The sequence below is a fragment of the Mastigoproctus giganteus genome, chromosome 3 (genome assembly GCF_048544385.1).
Source record: "Mastigoproctus giganteus isolate SK-2022 chromosome 3, ASM4854438v1, whole genome shotgun sequence".
In the NCBI taxonomy this organism is placed as follows: domain Eukaryota; kingdom Metazoa; phylum Arthropoda; class Arachnida; order Uropygi; family Thelyphonidae; genus Mastigoproctus; species Mastigoproctus giganteus.
The window spans coordinates 75,520,481-75,546,326 of record NC_143577.1 but is presented as its reverse complement, the minus strand read 5'-3'; the positions used below and the strand labels follow the sequence as shown (position 1 = coordinate 75,546,326).

Below are 25,846 nucleotides of genomic sequence, written 5' to 3'. Positions count from 1 at the left end.
ACACACTAGCAAGGCATTTGTGGATTTATTGGACGATTGTTTTCTACATCAGCATGTTCAGGAGGCAACTAGAGGGAGTAATACTCTAGATTTGATTATCAGTAGTGATTCTTCATGGATTTAGAATCTGCAGATAGAGGAACCACTAGATGGCAGTGATCACAGTGAGCTGAAGTGGGATTTACTTAAAGAGGTAACTACCATCAAGGGTAAAGGGAAAGGTTATTGCTTTCGTAAAGGTGACTACGATGGTCTGAGACAATATTTCAATGTTATACAGTGGGACCAACTGATGATACCAACAGCAAATTCAAAATGGGAAGCATTCAAAGAACTTATCTTGGAAGCTACTAGGCTTTACATACCAACTAAGAAATATTGTTCAAAGTTTAGGCCTAAATGGATGTCATGTGAACTAATGAGTCATATGACAGAGAAGAAAAATGCTTGGGATACATATAAATTAACACATGACACAGAAGCCTATGATAGATATAAGTTGATCTGTAACCAAGTTACAAAGGAGGTTAGGCAGGCGAAGGCAGATTATGAGAAATCTTTGGCAAAGGATGCAAAGAAAAACAGTAAAGAGTTCTTTTCTTATGTAAACTCTAGAAGGAAGGGGATGAATCAGATTGGTCCACTTGATATCGATGGTTAAACTGTTGATGATCCTGCTCAGGTAGCTAACAAACTAAATGAATATTTTGCATCAGCATTCACACATGAGGAGTTATTCAGCAAGGGGAATGCCAGAGGTGTATTCAACTCTGGCAGTACGCTAGATAATCTTGTAATAACTGAGAGTAAAGTGGAGGAGAAATTGATGAAGATAAACACAAGAAAGGCACCTGGGGTGGATGGGATCTATCCAGTTATATTAAAGGAGGCAGCAAAGGAAGTAAGCAAACCCTTAGCCATAATTATGAGAGCTTCCTTGGACTCAGGGGAGGTACCCATAGACTGGAGATGTGCAAATGTGACAATTCACAAAGGAAGGTCAAAGGCTGACACACGTAATTATAGACCTGTGAGTTTAACTTCTCTTCCCGGAAAATTAATGGAGGCACTGGTTAAAGAAGCACTGCAGGATCATCTAGACAAGACTTCAGTTATAGCTCGGACACAGCATGGTTTTGTTAAGGGGAAGTCTTGCTTTGACCAATTTGATTGGATACTATGATGCAGTCACAAAAGAACTGGATGCAGGGAATAATTTTGATATTATATACTTGGATCTTAGAAAGGCTTTTGATACTGTTGCACATGGAAGACTGCTGCACAGATTGGAGCAGTGTGGCATTGGAGGCAAATTGCTGCTATGAATAAAGGGGTAGTTGAGAGGGAGAAGACAGAGAGTGGTAATCAGTGGACACTGCTCATCGTGGACTAATGTTATTAGTGGAGTCCCTCAGGGTTCAGTGTTGGGTCCATTATTGTTTTCTGTATTTATAAATAATATTGATGATGGTGTATCAAGCTTAGTGTCCATGTTTGCAGACGATACAAAAGTTGGCAGGGTTGTTAAGGACACTACTGACGCTATGCTGCTGCAACAGGATCTGGAAAGGTTGAGCAGATGGGCTGAGAGGTGGCAAATGAAGTTTAACATTGACAAATGTAAAGTACTACATATGGGGAAACAGCAACCCAAGAGCAACGTATCAACTCTGTGGTACTACACTGACAGTGATAGAGAATGAAAAGGATCTGGGGTAATTGTGTAGGCAGATATGAAGTTCTGTGAGCAGTGCAGACAGGCTGCAAGAGTAGCTCATGGTGTCTTATCAATGATGTACAGGAAGTTTTCTAGCAGGGATAAGGAGGTGATTATTCCCTTGTATAAGGCAATGGTCAGGCCATGCCTTGAGTACTGTTTACAGGTCTGGAGGCCTCATTTCAAAAAGGATTTAGAGCTGCTGGAACGAGTACAGAGAAGGGCAACAAGGTTAGTGAATGGAACAAAGGGTTGCTCTTTGTTCGAAGAAAGGCTTAAGTTTTGCAAATTACAGTGTCTGGAGACTAGGCACCGGCGAGGTGATCTGATAGAGGTGTATAAAGCTTTGAATGGTTTGAGCATGCTCAATGCTGATGGGATTCTGCCTCTTGCTCCTGAGAGGGCATAAATTCAAATTGAGGAAAGACAGATATAATATAGATGTCCGGAAATTTGTCTTTAGCCAGCAGGTAGTTGGTTGGTGGAACAGACTTCCATCCCTATTTGTGGAAGTTGATAGCCTAAATAAATTTAATTCTTATCTGGACAGATATTTCGAACAAACGGAGGGGTGAAGTGGAAGTTTTTTTTTTGTTTTTTTTTTATATGGCTGATGCTGCATAAGCTTGCTTTCTTGCATCATATGGCTCTGCTAATGCTAATGCTAATTATACATTTTTAATATAAATACAGTATGTACATACATATTTTTAATGTAAAATAAACATGTTTTTACTGTTATCCCCGTACATTATGTTGTTTAAATAAGCTTTACCCACATTACAAAGCATATTTCATATAATCCAGGCTTTTATTAAAACGGAGACCTCTCAGCCCCTGTTAGTCCGGTTCAATGAGGGTTTACTGTATGTCACAGTCTGTTGCGATAAAGAAGCACACCTTATCATATTTCTGGAAATGTATTCAGGATTGTTTATAAAGCTTAAAAAATAGCAATGTAGATAAGATTCTGAAAATTTGTTGTTTTTTTTTATGACTGAAGATTTCAATAAAGGAGACACACATTTCACCATAATAACTTCAAAACCCATTGAATTCCAGCTATCAGTATTATTGCAAATGCAGTAAGATCACATTTACTATCTGTTTATAATAGATTGCGTTAACAGAAAAGCTTAATAAACCAGAAACTGCAAATTGTTTTTATTGTTTTATGGTAGTGACCTCCAGAAATGTGCTTTAGTAAAATGTGACCTTGCATGAGGTGATAATACTGCATTTCCGCCTTAACCCTGTGAAGTTTTTTACAGAAAATTTCATTTCGACCATTATCATAGTGCCAACTAAGAAAATAAGTGACAGCGGTACTAGTAAATCTACCAAGAAAAGGAAAGCGATTGATTTGGATCAGAAAATTAAAATAATAAGGATGTATGAGTATGAAAATGGTCAAGCAGAATTTATATTTGTCGTTGTCAACAGTGAACACAATAATAAAGGACAAAGACAGAATACGAGAAGCAGTGAAGGGATCGGCACCAGTGAAGTCAACTATAATAACCAAGGCTACGAAATACACATATCAGTTTTTACAATACAATAACATGCGTTTTTTTTTCCTTTTATGTTTTCTTTTCTTATGGGCCACTGCAGCTACTTCACCGCTGTCCCTAGATAAAGTTTTTAATTGAACTAATTAAAAATATATAACAATTTTTCTACGTATATAACTAATATATAAAAAATATATAACTAATTAATTGAAAAATATATAACTATCTTTTTCTTCATTCTTCTGAGGATATTATGTGGTGTTTGTGGTGTTTGGCCTATCAGGGATATAGTAGCAATATTTTATTAGCCATTCCGAGTTACATAAAACTCTACTTATGTTAGAAATTTTGAAACGTATCTCTTACGTATGTTGGGAACTTACTGTACTCCTATTTTGAGGTTTATTTTAAATTTGGCACTCTTCACACTGTGAAATTTGAAACTGTCTCTCTTACTTCCCACAGTGTAAGAACGATCCTGAAAGAATATTGGATTTTGTGTTATTGTCTTTACTAATTATTGAAATGTGAATATAGTTGCAAAATATTTATTTAATTTGTCTTGCTAGTTAGGAAATGTGGTACTTCACTTGAAGGGCTGCTAGTCCCATTTATTCTATTCTATTCCTCGGAGCATTAGAATTAGTAATGGCAATGATGCAAGGAAACAAGCCTATAAAGCATTAACCAAAAAAAAAAAAAAAAACTACACACTTCAGCCATCCATACCCTACAAGAATTTTAGTTTCTCCTTAAATTTATTCAAACCACCCACTTCCACAACACATGGAAGTTTATTCCAACAATCAACCAACCACTGGCTGAAGCCAGTGGTTGGTTGATTGTTGCACTTCTGCATACCTATCCTACAACCATCCTTCCTCAGCTTGAATTTATGCCCCTCTCCCTCATGTGTAGTCTCAACAAGTAGAAGAATGCCATTCAAAGCCTTAAACACCTCAATCAGATCACCTCACAGGTGCCTAGTCTCCAGATGCCGCAATTTGCAGAACTGAAGTCTTTATTGGCAAAAATCACCGTTTTGTTCCCTTCACCAATCTGGTTGGTTGACCTCTTCACTCTTTCCAGCAGATCTACATCATTTCCTGAAGTGAGGCCTCCAGACCTGTATACAGTACTCAAGATTCGGCCTAACTATGGCCTTGTACAAAGAGATAATCACCTTATCCCTGTTAGAAAAGTTTCTGTATATCATTGACAAAACCCCATGAGTTGCCTTGGCCCCTGTCTACACTGCTCAGAGAACTTCATATCTGACTGCACAATTACCCCTAGGTCTTTTTCATTTTTTACTTCTCTGAGTCTAGTACCACATGGTGTATTAATCTGGGATTACTGCTGCCCATATGCAGTACCTTGCATTTTTCAGTTTTTTAAACTAACTACAATTTCTCTGTCCATTGACCTATTTTTCCTACATCTTGTTGCTATAGTTCACCCTGATTACTGTCATTAACCACCCTGCCAGCCTTTGTCTCATCTGCAAACTTAGACATTAAGCCAGATATACCTTTATCAGTATCATTAATAAATATTGAAAACAACAATTAGTCCAGCACTGAACCCTGTGGGACCCCACATTAGTCCACATAGAGCAGTGCCCATTGATAACCACTCTTGTCTTCTTGCACTCAACCATTCCTATATGCATAGCAGTAACTTGCCCTTAATTCTACATTTCTCCAGTTTGTACAGCAGTCTTTTATGTGCAACAGTATCAAAATCCTTCCCGAAATCCAAGTATATGAGATCAGTTATTTTTTGCATCGAGTTTGTTGGTCACTGCATCATAGTATCCAATCACATTGGTCAGACAAGACCGTCCTTTAAGAAATCCATGCTATGATTGCAGTATAATTACATACCTGTCGAGATGGTCTTGAATTACTTCTTTAACCAGTGACTCCATTATTTTCTGGGAACAGACATTAAGCTGTAATTCTCCAGTCCATAGGGACCTCCCCTGAATCCAAAAATGTTCTCATAAGTATGGCTAAGAGTTTACTTACCTCTGTTGCTGCCTTCCTTAATATAATTGGATAGATTCCATCCAGCTTTACCACCTTTTTTATGTTTAGTTTCAACAGTTTCTCATCTAATTTCCTTTCAATTATCACAAAATCATTTAACTCTCCATTGAGTTTGATTAACTTCTGGCATCCGCTTCCCTAAAGAATAGCTCAAGTGTGAATGTATATGCAAAAAAAACCCATTCAGTGTCAGCAACCTGAGCAGGGTCATCAACAGTTAAACCACTGTTGCTTTTGCCTGCATGACACCATCTCCCTGCTATCCCTACAATGTCTGCATTTGATGACTTAATCAGTACTTAAATTCATAAAATTGAACTGGTAATCCCATTCTGTTCACCAGATTCATCATCCATTACTCAGCCCACCCTCCAAAGAAGACTACCCTTTGGGAATTTACACACATTCTGTGGCACTGGAGCATAGTATTTAGGTCAGGCATCACCGGTGGTTTCCCATATCTGCACCGTATGTGCTTTGTGATGAAATGCAGAACTACTACAAAAGCCAGGAAAAGTAGTGTCTGTTTATGTAGTATTGTGTTGTTTGTTCTGCTGTTGTGTCTGGCTGCTTGGCCACAGGGACCCGAAGTTGGACTCTTTGTTGCCCTCCGCCACCACCACTGGGAGGTGAACCAGGCTGCCCATTATATATATTCTGGCTGGTCTCTGGCAGGGTTGCCTGAGCTTTCTGGGTGGTGACCAAGTAAAAAAAAAAAAAAAGGATGAGTGTGGGTAGATAACTTGAGAGTGGGACTCATAATTGGGAGGAAGATAGAATGACGAGGATGGAAGATGTCTTTCGGTTGAGATAGGTAGGTGAGGGACGAAGAGTGGGTTACTCTCTGTTGTGGAGGCCCTCCCAGGAAAAAGTTGACAGAGTTGCAAGGCTAGAGTGCCCACATAGAGAGGGCCACCATTTGGCAGCTGTTTTCTGTGATTCATCCAAGTGTTTTCTTTAATTGTTAGTTTACTGGTCTTGCCACTGGTAGAATTGTTCTCCTGATCTCAAAAGTAGCTTGTGCAAAAGCTGAGAGGTGCTCCTCACCACGAATGAGAGATAATAGAAAGGTGAGCATATGGCTTATAGGGTAAAGGTTGCAGTCAAATAGCAAATGCTCCCAATTTTCATCTTTTTCACAAACACAGGGAGGGTTATCATCAAACTTGACTTTGAAGGAGCCATGGCCAGTTAATATGTAGATGAGGTGCAGATCAGTAGTGTACCAAGGTGGTGGGTTCTGATAGGTCATCAAGACATCTAATACAAATCTGTGAGTGACTTCCTTTGGTTCAGGCAATCCAGTCCGACTGCCATCTATGGAGGAGGTGGGATGCAATGTCTTTCTTTTCCTGTTTCTGGTTGTTGGTGAGGTTGAGAACATAGTCCATGATTGTCATTGGCAGAGTTTTCCTATGGTGGTATAAGAGTCTTCTTGCAAAAACTTCCATATGCAAGGGGCGTGCACCCACAAGGACCTGAAGTGCAGATGTGCTGACGATGCAGAATGCCCTGGTGATGGTGAGTAAGATACGCCTTTGAAATGTATCCAATTTTATTCTCTTTCTTTCGAGGATTACTCTGTGGTAGTAGTAGTAGTAGTAGTAGTAGTAGTGGCACATGATGCAAGAAAGCAAGTGTAGGAGCTTATGCAGCATCAGCCAAAAAAAAAAAACAAAAAAAATCACACCATTCCCTCCAAATGCCTGTCCAGTTCCTCCTTAAATTTATTTAACCTATCAACTTCCACAACGACAGATGGAAGTTTGTTCCAGCAATTAACCACTCGCTGGCTAAAGGCAAATTTCCGCACATCTATTCTACATCTGTCCTTTCTTAATTTGAACTTATGTCCCCGTAGGTTGGTAATCTGAACAAGTGGAAGGATCCCATCAGAATTCAGCGTGCTCAACCCATTCAAGGCCTTATAGACCTCAATCAGATCACCGCGCAGGTGCCTAGTTTCCAGCCACTGCAATTTGCAGAACTTAAGCCTCTCTTGGTAAGAGAATCCCTTCATTCCCCTCACCAATCGTGTTGCTCTTCTCTGTACACGCTCAAGCAAATCTACATCTTTCCTAAAATGAGGCCTCCAGACCTGTACGCAGTACTCAAGGCGTGGCCTGACCATTGCCTTATACAGAGGGACAATCACCTCCTTCTCCCTGCTAGCAAAATTCCTATATATCATTGACAAAACCCCATGACCCGCCCTAGCAGCCTGTCTGCACTGCTCAGAAAACTTCATATCTGACTGCACAATTACTCCCAGGTCTTTTTCATTTTCTACCACCTTAAGTGTAGTACCACACAGTTGGTACGTTTCTCTGGGGTTACTTCTACCCATATGCAGTACTTTGCATTTGTCAAGGTTGAACTTCAGTTGCCACTTCTTAGCCCATCTGCCCAAATTATCTAGATCCTGTTGCAGTAGCACACTGCCATTACTGTCATTAACAACCCTGCTAACCTTTGTGTCATCTGCAAACTTCGACATTAAGCCTGATATACCTTCATCAATATCATTGATAAATATACAAAACAACAGTGGACCTAACACCGAACCCTGTGGGACTCCACTAATAACATTAGTCCACGAAGAGCAGCACCCATTGATTACCACCCTCTGTCTTCTCCCACTTAACCATCCTTTTATCCATTGTAGCAACTTACCCTTAATACCTTTCTGCTCCAATTTGTACAATAGTCTTCCATGCGCAACAGTGTCAAAAGCTTTCCTGAAATCTAAATATATAATATCAAAATTATTTTTTGCATCCAGTTACTTTGTAACCACATCATAATATCCTATCAAATTTGTCAGACAAGACTTTCCCTTAACAAACCCATGCTGTGTCTGAATTATTGCTGCAGTCTTGTCTAGATGATCCTGCAATGCATCTTTAACCAGTGACTCCATTGTTTTACCCGGAACAGAAGTTAAACTAACTGGTCTGTAATTACTCGTGTCACCCTTCGATCCACCTTTGTGAATTGGGGACACATTTGCACATCTCCAGTCCGTGGGAACCTCCCCTGAGTCCAAGGATGCTCTCATAATTATGGCTAAGGTTTGCTTAGTTGCTTTGCCGCCTCCTTTAAAATAACTGGATAGATCCCATCCACCCCAGGTGCCTTTCTTGTGTTTAACTTCAACAATTTCTCCTCCACTTTGCTCTCAGTTATTACAAAATCATTAAGCACACTGCTACAATTTGATAACCTTCTTCCATTTTCAAATTGTAATAATTCCTCACGTGTGAATGTAGATGCAAAATACTCATTCAGTTTGTTTGCTATCTGAGCAGGATCATCAACAGTCGAACCATCGATGTCAAGTGGACCAATCATATTCATCCCCTTCCTTTTAGAGTTTATATAAGTAAAGAAATCCTTGCTGTTTTTCTTAGCATCTTTTGCCAAAGATTTCTCGTAATCCGCCTTCGCCTGCCGAACCTCCTTTGTGACCTGATTACAGACTAGCTTATATCTGCCACAGGCTTCTGCGTCACCTGATAATTTATATGCATCCCATGCATTTTTCTTCTCTGTCACGAGTCTCATTAGTTCATTTGATAACCATTTAGGCCTAAACCTTGAACGATATTTCTTAATCGGTATATAAAGTCTAGTAGCTTCCACGATTAATTCTTTGAATGCTTCCCACTTAGAATTTACTGTTTGTAACATCGTCAGTTGATCCCACTGTACAGAACTTAAAAACTGTCTGAGACCACTGTACTCCCCTTTACGGAATCAGGCTCCTGCACCATAGCAGGGTGCAGAACAACCTTGTAGATGATTGTTAATGTTCTTCTTTTTAGGCTCCAATCACACCTTGTAATTCTGGAAATCATGCCTGTGTATTTTCTGATCTTTTCTCCAAGATGTTGGAGATGTGGGTGGAAGGTAAGTTTACTGTCAACTATCAACTCCCAGATATTCGAATTTGGTTACAAGTTTTACTGGTCTGCCATTAATCTTGATTGTTGGTGAACGAGTGGCACTGAGACTGCCTTTGATTAGAATTGCTTGAGTCTTTTCTGTTAATATTTTTAGTTTGTGGGTAGTCCAATCATGGATAGCTTTTAGGGCCGTATTTTTCCTTTCCTCAAGCTGAATGTTTCCACCTGTAATGAAAATCTGGTCATCTTCAAAGGCTAGAAGACATGTATACAGCAGATGTTATAACGTGGTTTGCTTTACGCTGATTTGTTATAATGCTGTTCTTATATTATAACCCATATCTGACTATAACGCTGTCATAGATCACTATAACGCTCTTTTACAGATTGCTTTTTTGGCATATTTAACAAAATCGTTTCATTTGATGGCGTCAATAGCTTGAAAATGAATATCAAACAGCATTAAAACATTTCCCCCACCGACTTGAGAAATTTTCCCACGCTTAGTGATATTTTCACACAAGCTAATTCAATTGCAGTACAGTGACTTGTTACCTAGGTCCGAGATCAACATTTTAAAAAATCACAAGTATATTGCTTGTAATATTTGCGTTATATGCATTTATCCAAAGTCTAGTCATCGCTCATTACAGTATTAGACATCATGCGTAATGGACAGTTTACTTGAACATTGTATCATAATTAATGCAACCAACGCAGTTACATTTTCAAAGAGTTAATAATGGCAGATAAGAATGAAAAAGCAATGTCTGGGCGCAGCACGAAGACTATAAATGTAAGAAAAAGACTGAATTCGAAAATTAAATTAGACGTTTTGAAGCGAATCGATTCCAGTCAAAGACAAGCGGATGTGTGCCATAATTTAGGACTTGCAAGTTTAACTGTAAGAAAAATTATAAAAAAAAAAATAAAGAATTAATTTTAGCAGTGGGAAAGATAGCTGTTCCTAGGCCAGCTATTAGGATTGAAATGGAAAGACTTTGGCTAATTTTATTGAAGATAATATCCAATGCAGAATTCAGTTAAATTAAATATTATGTAAAAAAAAAAAAAAAAAAAAGATCTGAAAAAAACTCACCTAAAAAAAAAAAAAAAAAAAAATGTGGAACCATTTAAAACTAGTAAGGGCTGGTTGAATAGATTTAAAATCCAGGGAGAAGCAGCAAGTGCAGATCAAGGAGCCGAAACTTTCAAAAAAGAACTTGTTAAAATTATTGAAGAGGGGTATTATGTATTATACTTCTCAACAAGTTTTTAACATAGATGAAGCAAGACTTTTTTGGAAACAAATGCCTAAAAGAAGTTTCATATTGAAAGAAGAAAATAACATGCCAGGCTTCAAAGTGGCGAAGGATCGGTTGACTTTATTGTTGAGTGATAATGCTGCGGGGGATTAAAAATTAAAACCCCTTTTAGTTCACCAGGAAGAGGGCCAACCCAAAATCGACACATTTTTCATGATTAAATTCATCAATTAAATTGGAATTTTAAGTTTAATTTTGATACATAAGTACTTCCACATAATTATATACGTACGTAATGCAGAATATTTTATATGCAAATATTTGAATATTAAATATTTTGACCAACATTTGTGCATCTTTTCACTACCATTTATTATTGATTAGGAAATATCCTATGGCACCGACCGCAACTCATGAATACATATGTTACCTTATGGGAATGCGGCGCTCACTTAGCGCTCTGTTTTTCCGGAACGAATTATCAGTGTTAAGCAGGGGTCACCTGTAGTGTGATTGACCAGAACATTGGCTGGGGCACAGACCTCTGGGGAGCAACCTCTGATGACAGCTCTGGTGGATTCTTTGTGTTTTGTTTGGACCATGACCGTGCAACTCATCAGATAATTCTATAGGCAGGGATAGAGATTTTTTGGGAGGGCGAGAGACCTCAGTCCCCTCATGATGCTAGGCCACCAGAGGGCATTGAAGGCTCCCACAAAGTCTATGGAGACTTTGTGGGAGCCTTCCTTAGTCCAACTGCCTTTCTTGAACTCATGTTGGTGTGGCGATTGTAAATTTGCCTCATGCAATAATCATTCCATATTTTCCCAAGAACAGGTAAAATGGTAATTGGCTTATAAGAACTTGGCTGTGTTGGTAGTTTGTCCAGTTTCTTGAGGATTAAGTGAAAGCAGGTTAGCTTGCATGCGGATGGGGATGTTGATTTTTTTCAAGGCAGTTGTTGTAAAGAGCTAATAGGTGTTCTGAAAGGTGCTTGCAGAATTTGTGTATGATCTCCAACTCCAGGAGATTTTGGCCTGGAACCTTGTTGGGTTTTGTTTTTGCAAGAGCAGCTGCAAGTTCTTCAAGCCGGAAAGGCATTTCAGCCAGGTCATTATTATAATTGGTGTTTTCTCCAAAAATACGTCTCTGTGTTTCATTTTCTTGTTCTGTCATCTAGAAACAGATAGGTAAGTATGTTCGCTACTGAGTCCTCTCAAGTATTGGTAGAATTCCATTTGGTGCGATTGTTGCATTTGTGACCTCCCCACAAGGTAGCCAAATATGGAGGATGTGGAAAGGTCAGGGAATGACCACCGCATATTCCGGGAGCAATATGGCCTTAGTTGCTAATGCTCCTAGAAACCAAATAACAAACAAACAAACCCACAAGGTAGTTTGCTAGTGATAATTTTATAACTACGCCCCAGGGGATCCATGTTGCCAGTACTGAAGACTAGTTTTTTTCCAGGATTGTCTTTTGTTTTGCGTGATCCCCATTTGTGTATCAGTCTCTTAAGTTGCAGAAAGTGTTCTGCAGGGTCACTACTTACAGCTGTAGCCAGGATCTGCAGGCTTTCTGAATGTTTTTCTGTGCCGAGGGAACTTGTCAGTTCTGCACACCACCATCGTGCTGAATTTTACTGGGGTTCCCTCCTTGGTATTGAGATATATCACGAACTGTCTGGAGATTGTTGTTATGACTGTGTTCGTCTCGGGGTAGGTGATAAAGATTTTGCAGGAATTTTTGCTCAAGTTGTTGTTTGAGCATTACTACAGACCCCCCTCCCCCCAGTCTGCCTTTTTTTGAGGATATATCTGTCTATATTATTGGTACTAGGTGGAACATGATCCACTAGTCAGACCAGGGAGAAGGAGATTGCTTGATGACCTGAGGTTTTCCAAGATTCATTAACTTGCCAATCCACTATTATTCTGGGCACAGATCTTGTAGCCAGTGTCACATCAATATTAGATTCATGCTGGGTTGTGGAGAGGGTACAGTCAGTCCTCATATAGCACAGTAGTTGTGTTCCTAGAAACCGTCGTGCAATGCAAAATCGTTCAATATAAACAACAGGCCCTATGGGAAAAATAGGGTTAGGTGCTGACCACCCAAGATTGAACACACATTTGTAATCAAAACATTACCAAACACAATAAATAATCGTCATAAAATACTTACGTATTTTATTACGACTATTACGTAATAAAATATTGCTAATGCTTTTGCTTCTATCATAAGCAAACTTGTTTTTTGTTTGATTTTCTATCCAAACAGATGACAGCCATTCCATCTCTGCCAATTCTTTGTGTCTTAATCTAATTGATTTTAATTACACTTTGAGTTGTTCCTGCTACGAAAGTTGTTTTTATTTTCTCTGCATACTTTGTAATTCTCGGCGTTGCCTCATTTAGGTCTGTAGCACATGCAATATCACATGGTCTTTCATTTCACTAAAAGCATTTCACAATTTCATATTTTTTCTCTATCGACAGAGGCGGACTGGCCATAAGCCTTACCGGGGAAACCCCAGTGGGCCGGAGGCTGGTGTGATTTTGGCCATAAACCATAGTATGAGGCCACTATAAATTTTCCCAGGTAAGAATTTTTGATCCAGTACGCCTCTGTTTATCGATATTGCTTTTCTTTTTCTCTCTGAATCTGCAGTGTCTTCACTAGGACGCTTCCTTTTCACACCTTTTAAGTATTTTACTCATTTTTAGGGAATAAAACACAATTACAAAACGAGGAGGCATGCTTGATACACATAAACAAAGCTGCGCACGTGTACCAACTGAATAAACAACACTGTAAAGGCAGAGAGACACTATTAACACCTCACATTTTACTAAAGCACATTTCTAGGGGTTACTACCATAAAACAATAAAAACAATTTCCAGTTGCGTTTCTGCTAGTTGAATCTGTTATAAACTGGTAGTAAACTCGATCTAATTGCATTTGTGATTATACCGATAGCTGGAATTGTGTTGGTTTTTACATTATTTGGTGAAATATGTTTCCCCTTCACTGATATAAAACACATAAATACATTTTCAGAATCTTCTCTTCATTCCTATCATGCTGCGTTCGGTTGGGGGTGATTCTGCATTCGACTGCCATTTCTTGTAAACACAAAGGCGAATCGTGCATAAGCGAATTCGGTTTGTGTTATATAAGATATCGTTCCCCTATTTATAAATCACGTATGATCGAATTTGTGTAGTGTAAACACGTGTTATACAAGGACTGACTGTACATAGTTGACCAGGTTTGTTTAGTATTTCATAGGTGGAGGTTGCCAGATAGTCTTCTAATCTCATACCATTTACTGAACTGGGACAAACCACATCATCTTGCTGAGTGTTGCTGTGCCAGAAGGTGGAGTGCCAGTTTGTATCTATAGCCACAATGATTTTTTGGCTGTTTAGAGAAGTCAAGGCTGGTTATAGCCAATAAATTTTGGGGATGATGTCTTCCCCAGGTCTGGAATATATGGAGATTAGATGGAAGGTTCCCAGTGCAGATACGATGTGAGCACAGGCTGTACAGTGGGAGTTCACCTTGGTGACCGAGATGCTTGAGTTCCATACTATAATGGCTGCTTTAGGCATATATCACCTTCGACTCAACAACCTTGAACCTTTTTCGAATGGATATAGGGCTCTTGGATGAGACAAATGTCAGTGCATCGCTCTTCTGTTTATTTTTGAGTTGGTCCATTATTGTGCTTGCACACTAGGCATTAATTTTCAAGAACTTTAACTCTGTATCGAGGCATTTAGGGCATAGATCTATAGTTGATTTTTTACTGGTATAATCTCTACTTTTTGGTGTGTAGGGCAACTGGGATCTTGGATTGGATGGTCATGATTAATTTTGTTCGTCTTGCAGTTTACACAAGTTGGGGGGGTTATCTCTTTAGGCACTCTGTGTATGTGTGCCCTTTTTCTGCACAGAGCCAATAAGTGGACACTGGCAGTACAGGTATGTGTTATTTGCCAAAATTTGCGGCATCTGTAACATTCTGGCATTGAGACAAATTCTCTATCTGTGGGACCTCCAAACTACATTTTCTCTTGCTTCGTGATGATATTCCATATATTGGGAGCAACTTTGACAATCCAATTCACATTTTGTTTGGATCTGGTTGCTGTGCTACCTTTAGGTAGAGAGCCTTTTTTGTAGGTCGTGTTTGGTAACGTACTCGCTGAAGTTACGTTTATGTGCCTCATCAAAAAGCTCTTCCTGAGAGATATCACTGGAAAAATCAAAGATGATGATAGATGGATCTTTGGGTTTGAGGGATTCTGCACATAGGCTAGGATTTGTCAATGTTTTTACCATGTGGAGGTATGTTGAAACTACAGCAGCAGTTGTATTTACTACTGTTACCTGTATGCATCAAAGAAATGAAATTAATTAATAAAATCACATAAAAAAGATTAATTAAGAACAATTAACTAAATTACAGCAGTTACTAATGTAATGAAAAAAATAGAATAAAAAAAGGAGAGCCTAACTGGAGAAGTTAAGAAGGGGTGGGAGAAGGAGAGAAAGAAAAGCACTAATAGTCATAGTATTTTATTTTATCAGATGACACAGAAGCCTATAGCAGGTATAAACTAGTCTGTAATCAGGTCACAAAGGAAGTTAGGCAGGCGAAGGCAGATTATGAGAAATCTTTGGCAAAGGATGCAAAAAAAAACAGTAAAGAGTTCTTTACTTATGTAAACTCTAGAAGGAAAAGGATGGATCAGATTGGACCACTTAACATAGATGGATTGACTATTGATGATCATGCTCAGGTAGCTGATAAACTGAATGAGTATTTTGCATTTACATTCACATATGAGGAGTTATTCAATGAGGAGAATGCCAGAAGTTTATCAAACTCTAACAGGGAGCTAAGTGATTTTGTAATAACTGAAAGCAAAGTGTTGGAGAAATTGTTGAAGTTAAACATAAGAAAGGCACCTGGGGTGCACAGGATCTATCCAGTTATATTAAAGGAGGCAGCAAAGGAAGTAAGCAAACCCTTAGCCATAATTATGAGAGCTTCCTTGGACTCAGGGGAGGTCCCCATGGACTGGAGGTGTGCAAATGTATCACCAATTCATAAAGGGGGATTCAAAAGGTGACACAAGTAACTATAGACCTGTTAGTTTAACTTGTGTCCCGGGGGAAAAAAATAATGGAGTCACTGGTTAAAGAAGCATTGCAGTCTTGTCATCTAGACAAGACTGCTGTAATAAATTAGGAAATCAGTGTTGGTTGACAAATTTGGTTGGATACTATGATGTGGTCACAAAGGAACTGAATGCCAAAAATAATTTTGATATCATATACTTGGATTTCAGGAAAAACTTTTGATATTGTTGCACATGGAAGACTGCTGTACAAATTGGAGAGGTATGGCATTAAGGGTAAGTTGCCGGAATGGGGATAAAGGGATGGTTGAGTGGGAGATGACAGAGAGTGGCAATGGACTCTGCTCTTCGTGGAGTTCTGCTCTTTGTGTTATTAGTGGAGTTCTCCGCCAATAACATTTTGTTGGAATGGGTCTCCAGAATTAGTCTCCAGGTTTCGGTATTGGGCCTATTGTTGTTTTGTATAATTATCAATGATATTGATGAAGGTATATCAGGTTTAATGTCCAAGTTTGCAGATGATATGAAGGTTGGCAGGGTTGTTAACGACAGTAAAGACAGTATGCTACTCCAACTGGATCTAGATAAGTTGGGCGAATGGGCTGAGAAGTGGCAACTGAAGTTTAACATTGACAAATGCAAAGTACTGCATATGGGTAGCAATAACCAAAGAGAAATGTACCAACTGTGTGGTACTACACTCAGGGAAGTGGAAAGTGAAAAAAGAACTGGAGTAATTGTGCAGTCAAAATATGAAGTTCTCTGAGCAGTGCAGGCAGTCTGCCAGGGCAGGTCACAGAATCTTGTCAATGATATATAGGAATTTTGCTAGCAGGGACGGGGAGGCGATTATCCCATTATACAAGTCAGTAGGCAGGCCACATCTAGAGTTCTGTGTACAGGTCTAGAGGCCTCGTTTTAGGAAAGATGTAGAGTTGCTAGAACGAGTAGAAAGAAGGGCATCAAGATTGATGAGGGGAACAAAGGGGTGCTCTTACCAAGAAAGGTTTAAGTTCTGCAAATTGCAGTGCCTCGAGAGTAGGTATCCGCGAGGTGATCTGATTGAGGTGTATAAGGCCTTGAATGCGTTGAGCAAGCTGAATGCTGATGGGATTCTTCCTCTTGCTCAGATTAAGAATGTTAGGAGGCACAGTTTCAAATTGGGGAAAGGCAGTTGTAGAATTGATGTGTGGAAATTTGCTTTTAGCCAGCGGGTAGTTGATTGGTGGAACAGACTTCCATCTTTTCTTGTGGAAGTTGATAGCCTAAATAAATTTAAGGCTGAGCTGGACAGGCATTTGGAACGAATGGAGGGGTGAAATGGGAGGTTTTTTTTTTTTTTTGCTCATGTTGCATAAGTTTGCTTTCTTGCGTCTTATGCCTGTACTAATGCTAATTTTTTCACATCAGAACGTGAAAGGAGTCGTGATTACATAATAATTAAATTAAATTTAAACCACTCTTAATCTTGAGGCAAGGACAGGCTCTCCTTAATTTTATATATATATATTTTTTTTTTAATCATGCACTTTTTATTAATTAGTTAATTTCATTTTTTGACTTTATATGGATAACTGTAGTTTCAGCAGTACCTGCATGTGGTAAAATAGTGATTAAGTATAATTTAACTATTAAATCATACCATATATACTTCCTTTAATTTTGATGTAGTATAGCTGTTATGAGTAGCTCACAGTCCATTAGTATATTTCTTTCTCCCCCCCCCCCCAACCACAAGTTCTTTTGTGTGGTAGGGCCTTCTTTCTTTTATTCTATATTTTCATAATGTTTGATAGTAATTTTGCTATTTATTTAGTTATTTATTCAGTATTGTTTAAATTAAGATTTCAGTTATTTATTATTATTATTTTTCTAGGTGTATGATTTTTGTACATTTAATTTGGATTTTATAGTTCTGGTTTCTTCTGTTTGATTGTAGAGAGCCCGCTGTATTTAAGTTTATGGTTTCTTCATTCATTCTATCGTAGGTTACGTGGGGTTCCAGAGAACTTTTGGCTGTTAGCATTTATGGTTTGATGATGTGGGTTTGGTAAGCATCTTGTAATATCACCTGCCAACAATTTAGTGTAGAAATTGAGCTTGTATTCCGTATGAGTTTAATAAAACCTATTTTGTTAATTTCATGTGGTATAATAGTGTTATTTATTGTTATTATATATATATATTATATAGCATATAATTTACCATATGAAATTTTTGGTTGCTTTTAGCAGTTCATTATGGAAATATGACCTTTACGTGACTAACTGTTAGATAGTACTTTCTAATGAAATCATGGCTGTAAAACCTTTATCTTTATTTTCTTTTGCAATGTCTTTGCATTTTTCCTTGTGGGGTGTTCGACCACTGTCTTCATACTTGAATGCAGACATTAGTGATGCCATTATAGTAGAATTCTGTAAGGTGTTTCTTTCTGATGGTAAGATCTGTTTATTTTTCTTTTTTTCTTTATTAAGTGATCTTATTATGTGATTTTTATAAGCATTGATGTTTCATCAGCCCTGCTTGCTATTCTGCACACAAATATCACCCAGTTAGTCTGCCTCCTAATGCATTCCACTTCTGACTGTGTAACTTTGATTAAAAGGTTTTTTGAAACTTATTTTGATTTATTTTGAGTGCATATGTGGGGTGGGGGACAGTCCTTAAAAATGACTGTCCCCACCCCACATATGCACTCAAATAGTTTCTAGTTATATCACTGTCGGATAAAGCCTTCTAGCAAGATGGTTTTTATTATTTCATTATTTTAAAAGGTACTCTGTTGCAGGTACAAGAATTTGTTGTTGGATATATCCACAAAAAAAAAGTTATGAAATTCCTGATGGTTATTTTTTAGACACTTTAAATTTTTTAAAACTTATTTTGGTATGGGTTTCATATTTGATTTGTAGCTTACAAATTTTCTGTGTGTTTGTTTTAGGGATCGTGGAGATGGAGAATTTCGTAGAGGCCGTGGAGGTGGGAGAGGAAGAGGAAGGGGCCGAGGAAGGGGGTCATATGGGAATTTTGAAAATCGTCCCAGGCGTGAGTTTGATCGTCAGAGTAGTACAGAAAAAAGGTAATTTTTTTCCCTAAATATAGGTATAAAATTTCTTTATAAATGCAGTGAACCTCTCTAAAGCAGACATCATTGGGTCAGAAGAAAGTGTCCACTATATAAAGATGTCCACACTATACAAAGTTTATCCAGTTTCAGTAATTTGGATTAATGAAATTCACTGTAACAGGTTGCTTACTCAGAGTTTTTTATTGATTGTCATTGTGCATATTTCCTAACAGTATCAGCATATGGAAGTCTGGGCATTTTGCCAACCAATTGTTCACTATCCCCGTCAACTTTGATTTCCTCAGCTTCATATAAAGAAATACCCAACTGCTTATCAACCTCTACCTTTTTCATATCTTTCTAGAAAATTAACAAAATTTTACCGCCCTCCAGATCTTCTCGATGTCAGTTTTTCAGAAGAGAACTGAACTTAGGAATCAGCTTGGTTAATTAAATTGAAATCAAATTTGTGTACAATTTGCATGACTGCATTTTAATGAACAAAATAGCCTACTGTGTTTCATTGGAATATCACTTGTTGTAAATAAGACAGATATCAAGTAAACAATGTAAATAATAAAAATATCAATACTAGGAAGGGAAGACCTCCTTGGAATACTTGGGGGGGGACTCTTATTAAGTTCATTATTTGAATCTTGTAACCTCCTGCTTGCCGGACTCTGTAAATAGATACCATACTGATCTCCAACACCACAATAGCTCAATATAAAATTAAAACTACATGCTCAAAAATGCCACTTTTAGATTAGATAATATAAATCGTGCCATGACAGTCTCATTGCAACTGTTCACAGCAATTTTCATCACTCCTAATTTTCTGACCAAAAGATTTCCTAGACTGCATGGGAAACGATGAATTGTAAAACTGTATTTTAGAAGCACAGTCTCATTGTGGCTGTTGACCTCATTCCTGGTGCTGGAGGTTTTTGCCATCTTTATCCAGTACATATCTTCTATGGAAGATTGAAAAGCAAGATTTATAATTGTTGAGTACCTTTGACTGGGAGGATGACAAGGATCATTATGCTCTTCTGTAGCAGTGGTTTCTTGTAAGGTTGATATTTCAAGTTGAGCAACATCTTTTTGGACCAGCTAATATTAATGGACTTCGACAGTCTCATAGAAAACATCATCACCATTAAATTTTGATCAATTTTTCCTGAATTTGACTGTATAGCAATCAGTACTTTATAGAGAAACAGTCTCATTGTGGCTGTTGTTTCTCTGTTGATGCTACTGGCTTTATCATCTACTTCTAGTACGCCTCTTGTGGAAGACTGTAAAGATGCATTTCATTGCTGTGTATCTTGGAGCGGAAGAGATGCATATCAACATGCTTCCTGTGGCAAACTTTTAAATTTCATTGCAATATCTTAAAGTTAAATTTAAGTAAGGTAAAAATCAGAATTTCTGAGTAAAATTATTAATAGGTTAATTTACACAGAGCTGCTTTTTTTTTTTTTTTTTTTTTGCTTGCTTCCTGGTTTGGGCAACCTGGGAGTGGGATTGCTGGAACCCACCTGTATTGCACTGTCTCCAGTGGGTGCAGGATTTTGTGCATTTCAGCACTACAGGTGATGATGGTGATTATCATGAGCCATTTTCAATTCACTGCAGGATGAAGGCCTCTCCAGACTCTTTCCAGTTCCTTCTGTTTTGTGCAATGGCCATCCATTTACTAACCACAAACTCATGAATTTCATCTGTCCCTGTCCATCGTTGTCTTCCAGGTTTTCTTCTAGCTCCTCTTGGGTACCATTCTGTTATTCTCTTAGTCCATCTGTCATCATGTCTTTGGGCTATGTGTCCTGCCCAAGACCATTTTAGTTCTTTAGTTTTGATAAGAATGTCCTTTACTTGAGTTCGCTGCCTAATTCATGTGTTTCTCTTCATATCTAACAGTCTGATTCCCAATATAATTTGTTCCATTCTTTTGGTGAGTGCCCAAGTTTCACTTCCATCAGTCATGGTGGGTAGTATACATTGGCTCATTATTTTACATTTCAAACAAATTGGGATATTGCTCCTCAGTATGTGACTATATTTCCTGAATGCTATCCATCCAAAATTTATTCTTCTCTTGACTTCCAGCCATTTATCATTATTACAGCCAACGACTTGTCCCAGATAAGTATATGACTCCACCTTTTCAATTACTACTCCTTCAATCATTATATTCCTTTCTGTAGCATACTTGTTCATCATTACTTTTGTTTTAGCCATATTCATCTTTAGTCCAAAATTTTTACTAACTCTGCATAACTGATTCAGATTTTCCTCTTAATTCTTTGGGATTGTGGCTTATGACCACAATATCATCTGCAAATTTTAAATGGTTTAGGTACTCTCCATTCACATTGACTCCTTTCTGCGACCAGTCTAATCTTCTGAAAGCCTCTTCAAGGGCAGTAGTAAACAACTTCGAAGATATTGTGTCTCCTTGTCAAACTCCTTTCTCAATTTTAAATTTAAATACAGGTCATACTGGACCCAAACCAGCACATTAGGCTGACACACGAGCACCAACACTTTTTTTTTGTGCCCTCTGCAGAGGTTTTGCACCAACACAGATGAACAAGGTGGAGATGGGCAAATGCCTAGGAGCGGTACCAGCGATCACACACTTTTAGAGACTATCTTAGAGTGAGATTGCCAATATGGCGTGAAGTGCAGTGTGTGAAGTGGTGCCCTCTTGAAAATTGATCATCAAAGGTGATATTTAGTGATTTTTGTGACCTATGGTTTTCTTGGAAGACTTCTGGTGTATTTTTGAAGTTGTCAGATGCCTTTTTAATTAGATAAGTACATCTATTGATCAGTCGTGGGAAGATTTAAGTAACGCTAATTATGGCAGCCATAATGGCAGCTTGAGAACAATTGTTATATTAACAGTGGTTTGTGGTTACAGATTGTGTAGGATATATCCCTTGAACTTTGGGATTAAGTTGAAAGGTGCATTATATTGAGATCATCGTTATCTTTGTTGTTGAGCTGATACTGAATAATACTAATTTTGTTAGTGTTTACATTGCAGAATACTAATCTAGTTATTGTTTTGATCTCTGTTTAAATTACTGGAAGTATTAGCTTCTGTACCTGTGATATAATTAGATAGGAGAGATTATTGTGTATAATTAATACTGAGTTAATTGGAATTTGTTAGATGTGACATGGATAGCAGGAATTTCAGGGTTAGCAAATCTTCAGCAGGATCTGAAGGGGGGAAGGTAGTTCACCACTACTTCCACCCAAGATACTGCAGCTGCAATCTTCAGCAGGATCTGAGTAGGGGAAGGTAGTTTACCCCTACTTCCACCCAAGATACTGCAGTCGCAAGCTGAGCTAAAGAAATTAGGTGAATTTGTATACTCTAGTGGGTATAGTCATGGTTCGATGAGACTGTATGGAGGTACACTGGTTTAAGTATTACATGATGAGGCAGGTGATCAGGCAACTGATAATGAGCAAGGTAGTGATCATGTTAATAAAAATGAGGAGGTTATTCCTACCAATGAGAATGTTATACCTACTAATAGGCTTGGTACAGTGACTGATGACATTGGGGCGGTGCAAGATCCGTCTTTTATTTACAATGAAATATCAAAAATGCGTAAAGACATTACGGGTTTTCTCTTTGGTGAGACTAATAAAGTGACGAAAAAGGCTGGTGATATAATAATGGATAAAGGGACAAATCTGAGACTGTTGCTACTGCATTGATAATTGAGAATGAGGGATTAAAAGCAATCCATGATGATTATTAAGAGGACTCAATTATTGGAACAGGTGATATATACTTCTTCAACATTATTATACAGGGATTTAAAAAATGGTGTGTACTTAAAATCTTACCACTCCTTTTAGTAAAAGAACTTTGGGAGGAATGTTCTAGTTGGTCTGTTTCTAGTACAGGCTGGTCTTTTCAGTGTTAAAAACTTGTTCCTGGCTTATAGTAACTGGCATAATTTCTGAAAGTCTGCTGCATTCAAGGCTGTAGTTAGCCAATCTTAGGCCCCCTGTGAGTTGTTTTGGGTTTTTCAGCCTGCACACATATAATACACAATCTCATAATATAACTGACATAATATGATCTAAATTAAATAAGATTATATTTAGAAATTGAGCAGGATTTTTTTTTTTTTTTTTTTGCAGCTTCATGATTACCTGAAGCCAATTTCTCCTAAAAAATTGACATCATAGATTCACTCTTATTCAAATTTATTAAACCAGTGCCTGAAGATTTAAGCCTGCTACACAATTTTTCCCATGAAGAAGTGTTATACAGATGTATGAGCACTTTATCACAGGAAAAGTATTTTTCCATCGAGAAGTGTACTAAAGTGCCATATGACTGACGTGTGGCACTTTTCTACACTTGAGAGAACTTAGTTGAAGCACTGGGTCTAGTCATTATTCCATTTAAAATTTTTTTAAATGTACATCCAAACTTTTAACTTTTTTTTTTACAGGGTGATTATGAAATCCTTTCCCAATTTTAAAATTAATAGCTCAAACTTATAAGACATATTAAAAAAAATTTTTTTTCCCTTATTGTAATCAATGCAAAAAGAAAAAAAAAAAAACAAGTTTTTTAAATAGCAAAAAAAAAAAAAAAAAAAAAAATAAATAAATAATTTTAACCACCAGAGTCAAAGTGATTAATTCAGAGAAATAATAAAGGTAACTTTTTCATTAATCTTTATTGATGAAATTTCCACATGTCTGCCATTATTTTCTGATAAATAATCAAGTCTGGGCATTGTGTCCTTCACATGCATTTCAGAGGGGGATCTGATTGAGGTGCATAAAGATTGGGAGGGATCAAATTAAATGATGGTATTCTTGCATTGAACATTCCACGATCATTCAGTGGTTTTTGTGCAACATTAAAAGGAGCACAAAAACCAGGGAGCATAAATATAAACTGTTGGGAAAAGGAAGTTTATGTTCAGTCAGTATGTTGTCCACACTGGAATGAACTGCTTTCCTTGAGTCTCGTAAAGTTTAAGGAACAGATGAATAAGGACCATCTGGCAGTGGATGGAGTATGGTAGAAGGAAATGGGTTGCTAGATATCCCCCCCTTCCTGACTGATACAGCAAATACCTTGCTTCCTTGCATCTTATGAAATCCTTTCCCAATTTTAAAATTAATAGCTCAAACTTATAAGACATATTAAAAATTTTTTTTTTAATATGTAATAAAATAATTAGTATATAATTAGTATATAATACCTAACCTATAATACCTACCACACCTAATTAGTATATAATACTAATTAAATATATACAGACTGTTCCAAAACTGATACCCAATTTGATGCTATAATACAGTCTTTCCAAACTGTAAATTAGGTATGGCCACTACACCTGTGTGTAGTGCTCACATCGAGGATGTGATAGCAGTGATTCTGCTGGTTCTAAAAAATTATCATCACTTGGATCTAGTGCCCACAGCTAGATTCCAGACTACCATTGTAGGAATCTGGTATTTTTGTCCTGCACTGCGAGCCTTGGAAACTCAAGAAAGGGAGGAGTGGGAATCTGATGGTTCAGAGGGCCCACCTTCAGTACACAACTTTGGCCCCTGTTTCAACAAGACTTAAACGTTCCAGTGGAACACACACACACGCGCGCGCGCGACTATTTCACGTGAAGAGTCGTTTACTCCCAACACATGCTATATATTAAGTTCACAAAACCCTCACAGAAAGATCATTTGGCTTCTACATCTATATCTGTACCTCCTAATTTGTCCACTCTGTCAAAAACCAGTGGTAAAGGGAAAATTTGAACAGGTTGTGTTTCAAACCACAAAATTTGAAATACAACCTGTCACAGTTAAAATATTGTTTAAGTGAAAGAGTTGCCAGATGAATTGGTCTTGTAATGTTTGGTATGCTGCACGGCTAACCACCAGATGGCGTTGGACGCATACCGCCGTGCAGTCATTCGTCTGCCTGTGACGCCAGTTCTGCTCTGTTGCGACATGGCTTCAGAATGTAATGAGAAAACTTTTACTGCGTTGGAGTTTCATGTAAGTAAATCTGTTACCGTTGTGCAAAAAAATGCCACTTTTGGACAAAATTTAAGAAAGATCCGCCGACGGACAAGACAATTAAATGATGGTATACGCAGTTTAAGGAGACAGGATGTCTGTGCAAGGGAAAAAGTCCTGGTCGCTCGCCTGTATCAGATGCTAATGTGGAACGCATTAGGGAAACTTTTCTAAGGAAATCCACTACGAGGGCAAGCAAAGAACTTCACATCCTACAAACTACAGTTTGGCGAGTTTTGCGGAAGCAATTACTAATGAAACCATATCGTCTAACCCTGTTGCAGTCTTTGAAACCAGATGATCTGTGCACAAGGAGTAACTCCTGCACTGCACTGCAGAGCCACATGGAAAAAGATGACACGTTTGCTGACAGAGTGATTTTTTTTTTTCTGATGAATCGACCTTCCATTTGTCGGGGAAAGTGAATAAGCAGAATGTGCGATTTTGGGGGACATCAAATCCGCATACACATGTGGAACACGAGCGGGACTCTCCAAAAGTAAATGTCTTTTGCACCATATCTCAAAGGAAAGTTTACAGTCTGTTTTTCTTTTGTGAAAAGATTGTAACTGGGGAGATTTATCTGGATTTATTATGCTTATGGCTTCTACCCCAACTACAGGACGATAGTGCGAACTTCATCCTACAGCAAGATGGTGCCCCATGTCACTTCCATCACATAGTCCGGAATTTTTTAAACTGCCATTTACCTCAGCGATGGATCGGACGTGGGAGTGCTGCAGATCAGCAGATCGAATCCTGGCCGCCTGGGTCTCCCCACCTAACGCCATGTGATTTCTTCCTGTGGGGTTTCATAAAGGATAACGTTTTTGTGCCTCCCTTACCTGTGACTATACCAGAATTGAAAGATCAGATCACCAAAACCATTGACAGCATCACTCTTGATTTACTAAGCCATGTTTGGGAAAAATTCCTTTTTCGAGTTGATGTCTGCCGGATCACTAAAGGCTCTCGTATTGAACATTTATGAGGTATGTAAAAAACTTCATTACTATACTGGCATTCTGGAAATATTTCTTTCTTCCTATGTCTGCTCATGTGTGTACAGGAATTGTTTGAAACCCCGGACTTCA

General features: G+C 38.1%; 1 protein-coding gene across 1 annotated transcript in view; it reads left to right on the top strand.

The window, feature by feature from the left end:
* LOC150088089 (intracellular hyaluronan-binding protein 4-like) overlaps window positions 1–25,846 on the top strand; it is a 171,728-nt gene that overhangs the window by 62,350 nt on the left and 83,532 nt on the right. The window contains exon 3 of the mRNA XM_090369327.1: window positions 18,549–18,686. Coding sequence (XP_090225453.1) covers window positions 18,549–18,686 — 138 coding nt within the window. The remainder of the gene's footprint in view (window positions 1–18,548; window positions 18,687–25,846) is intronic.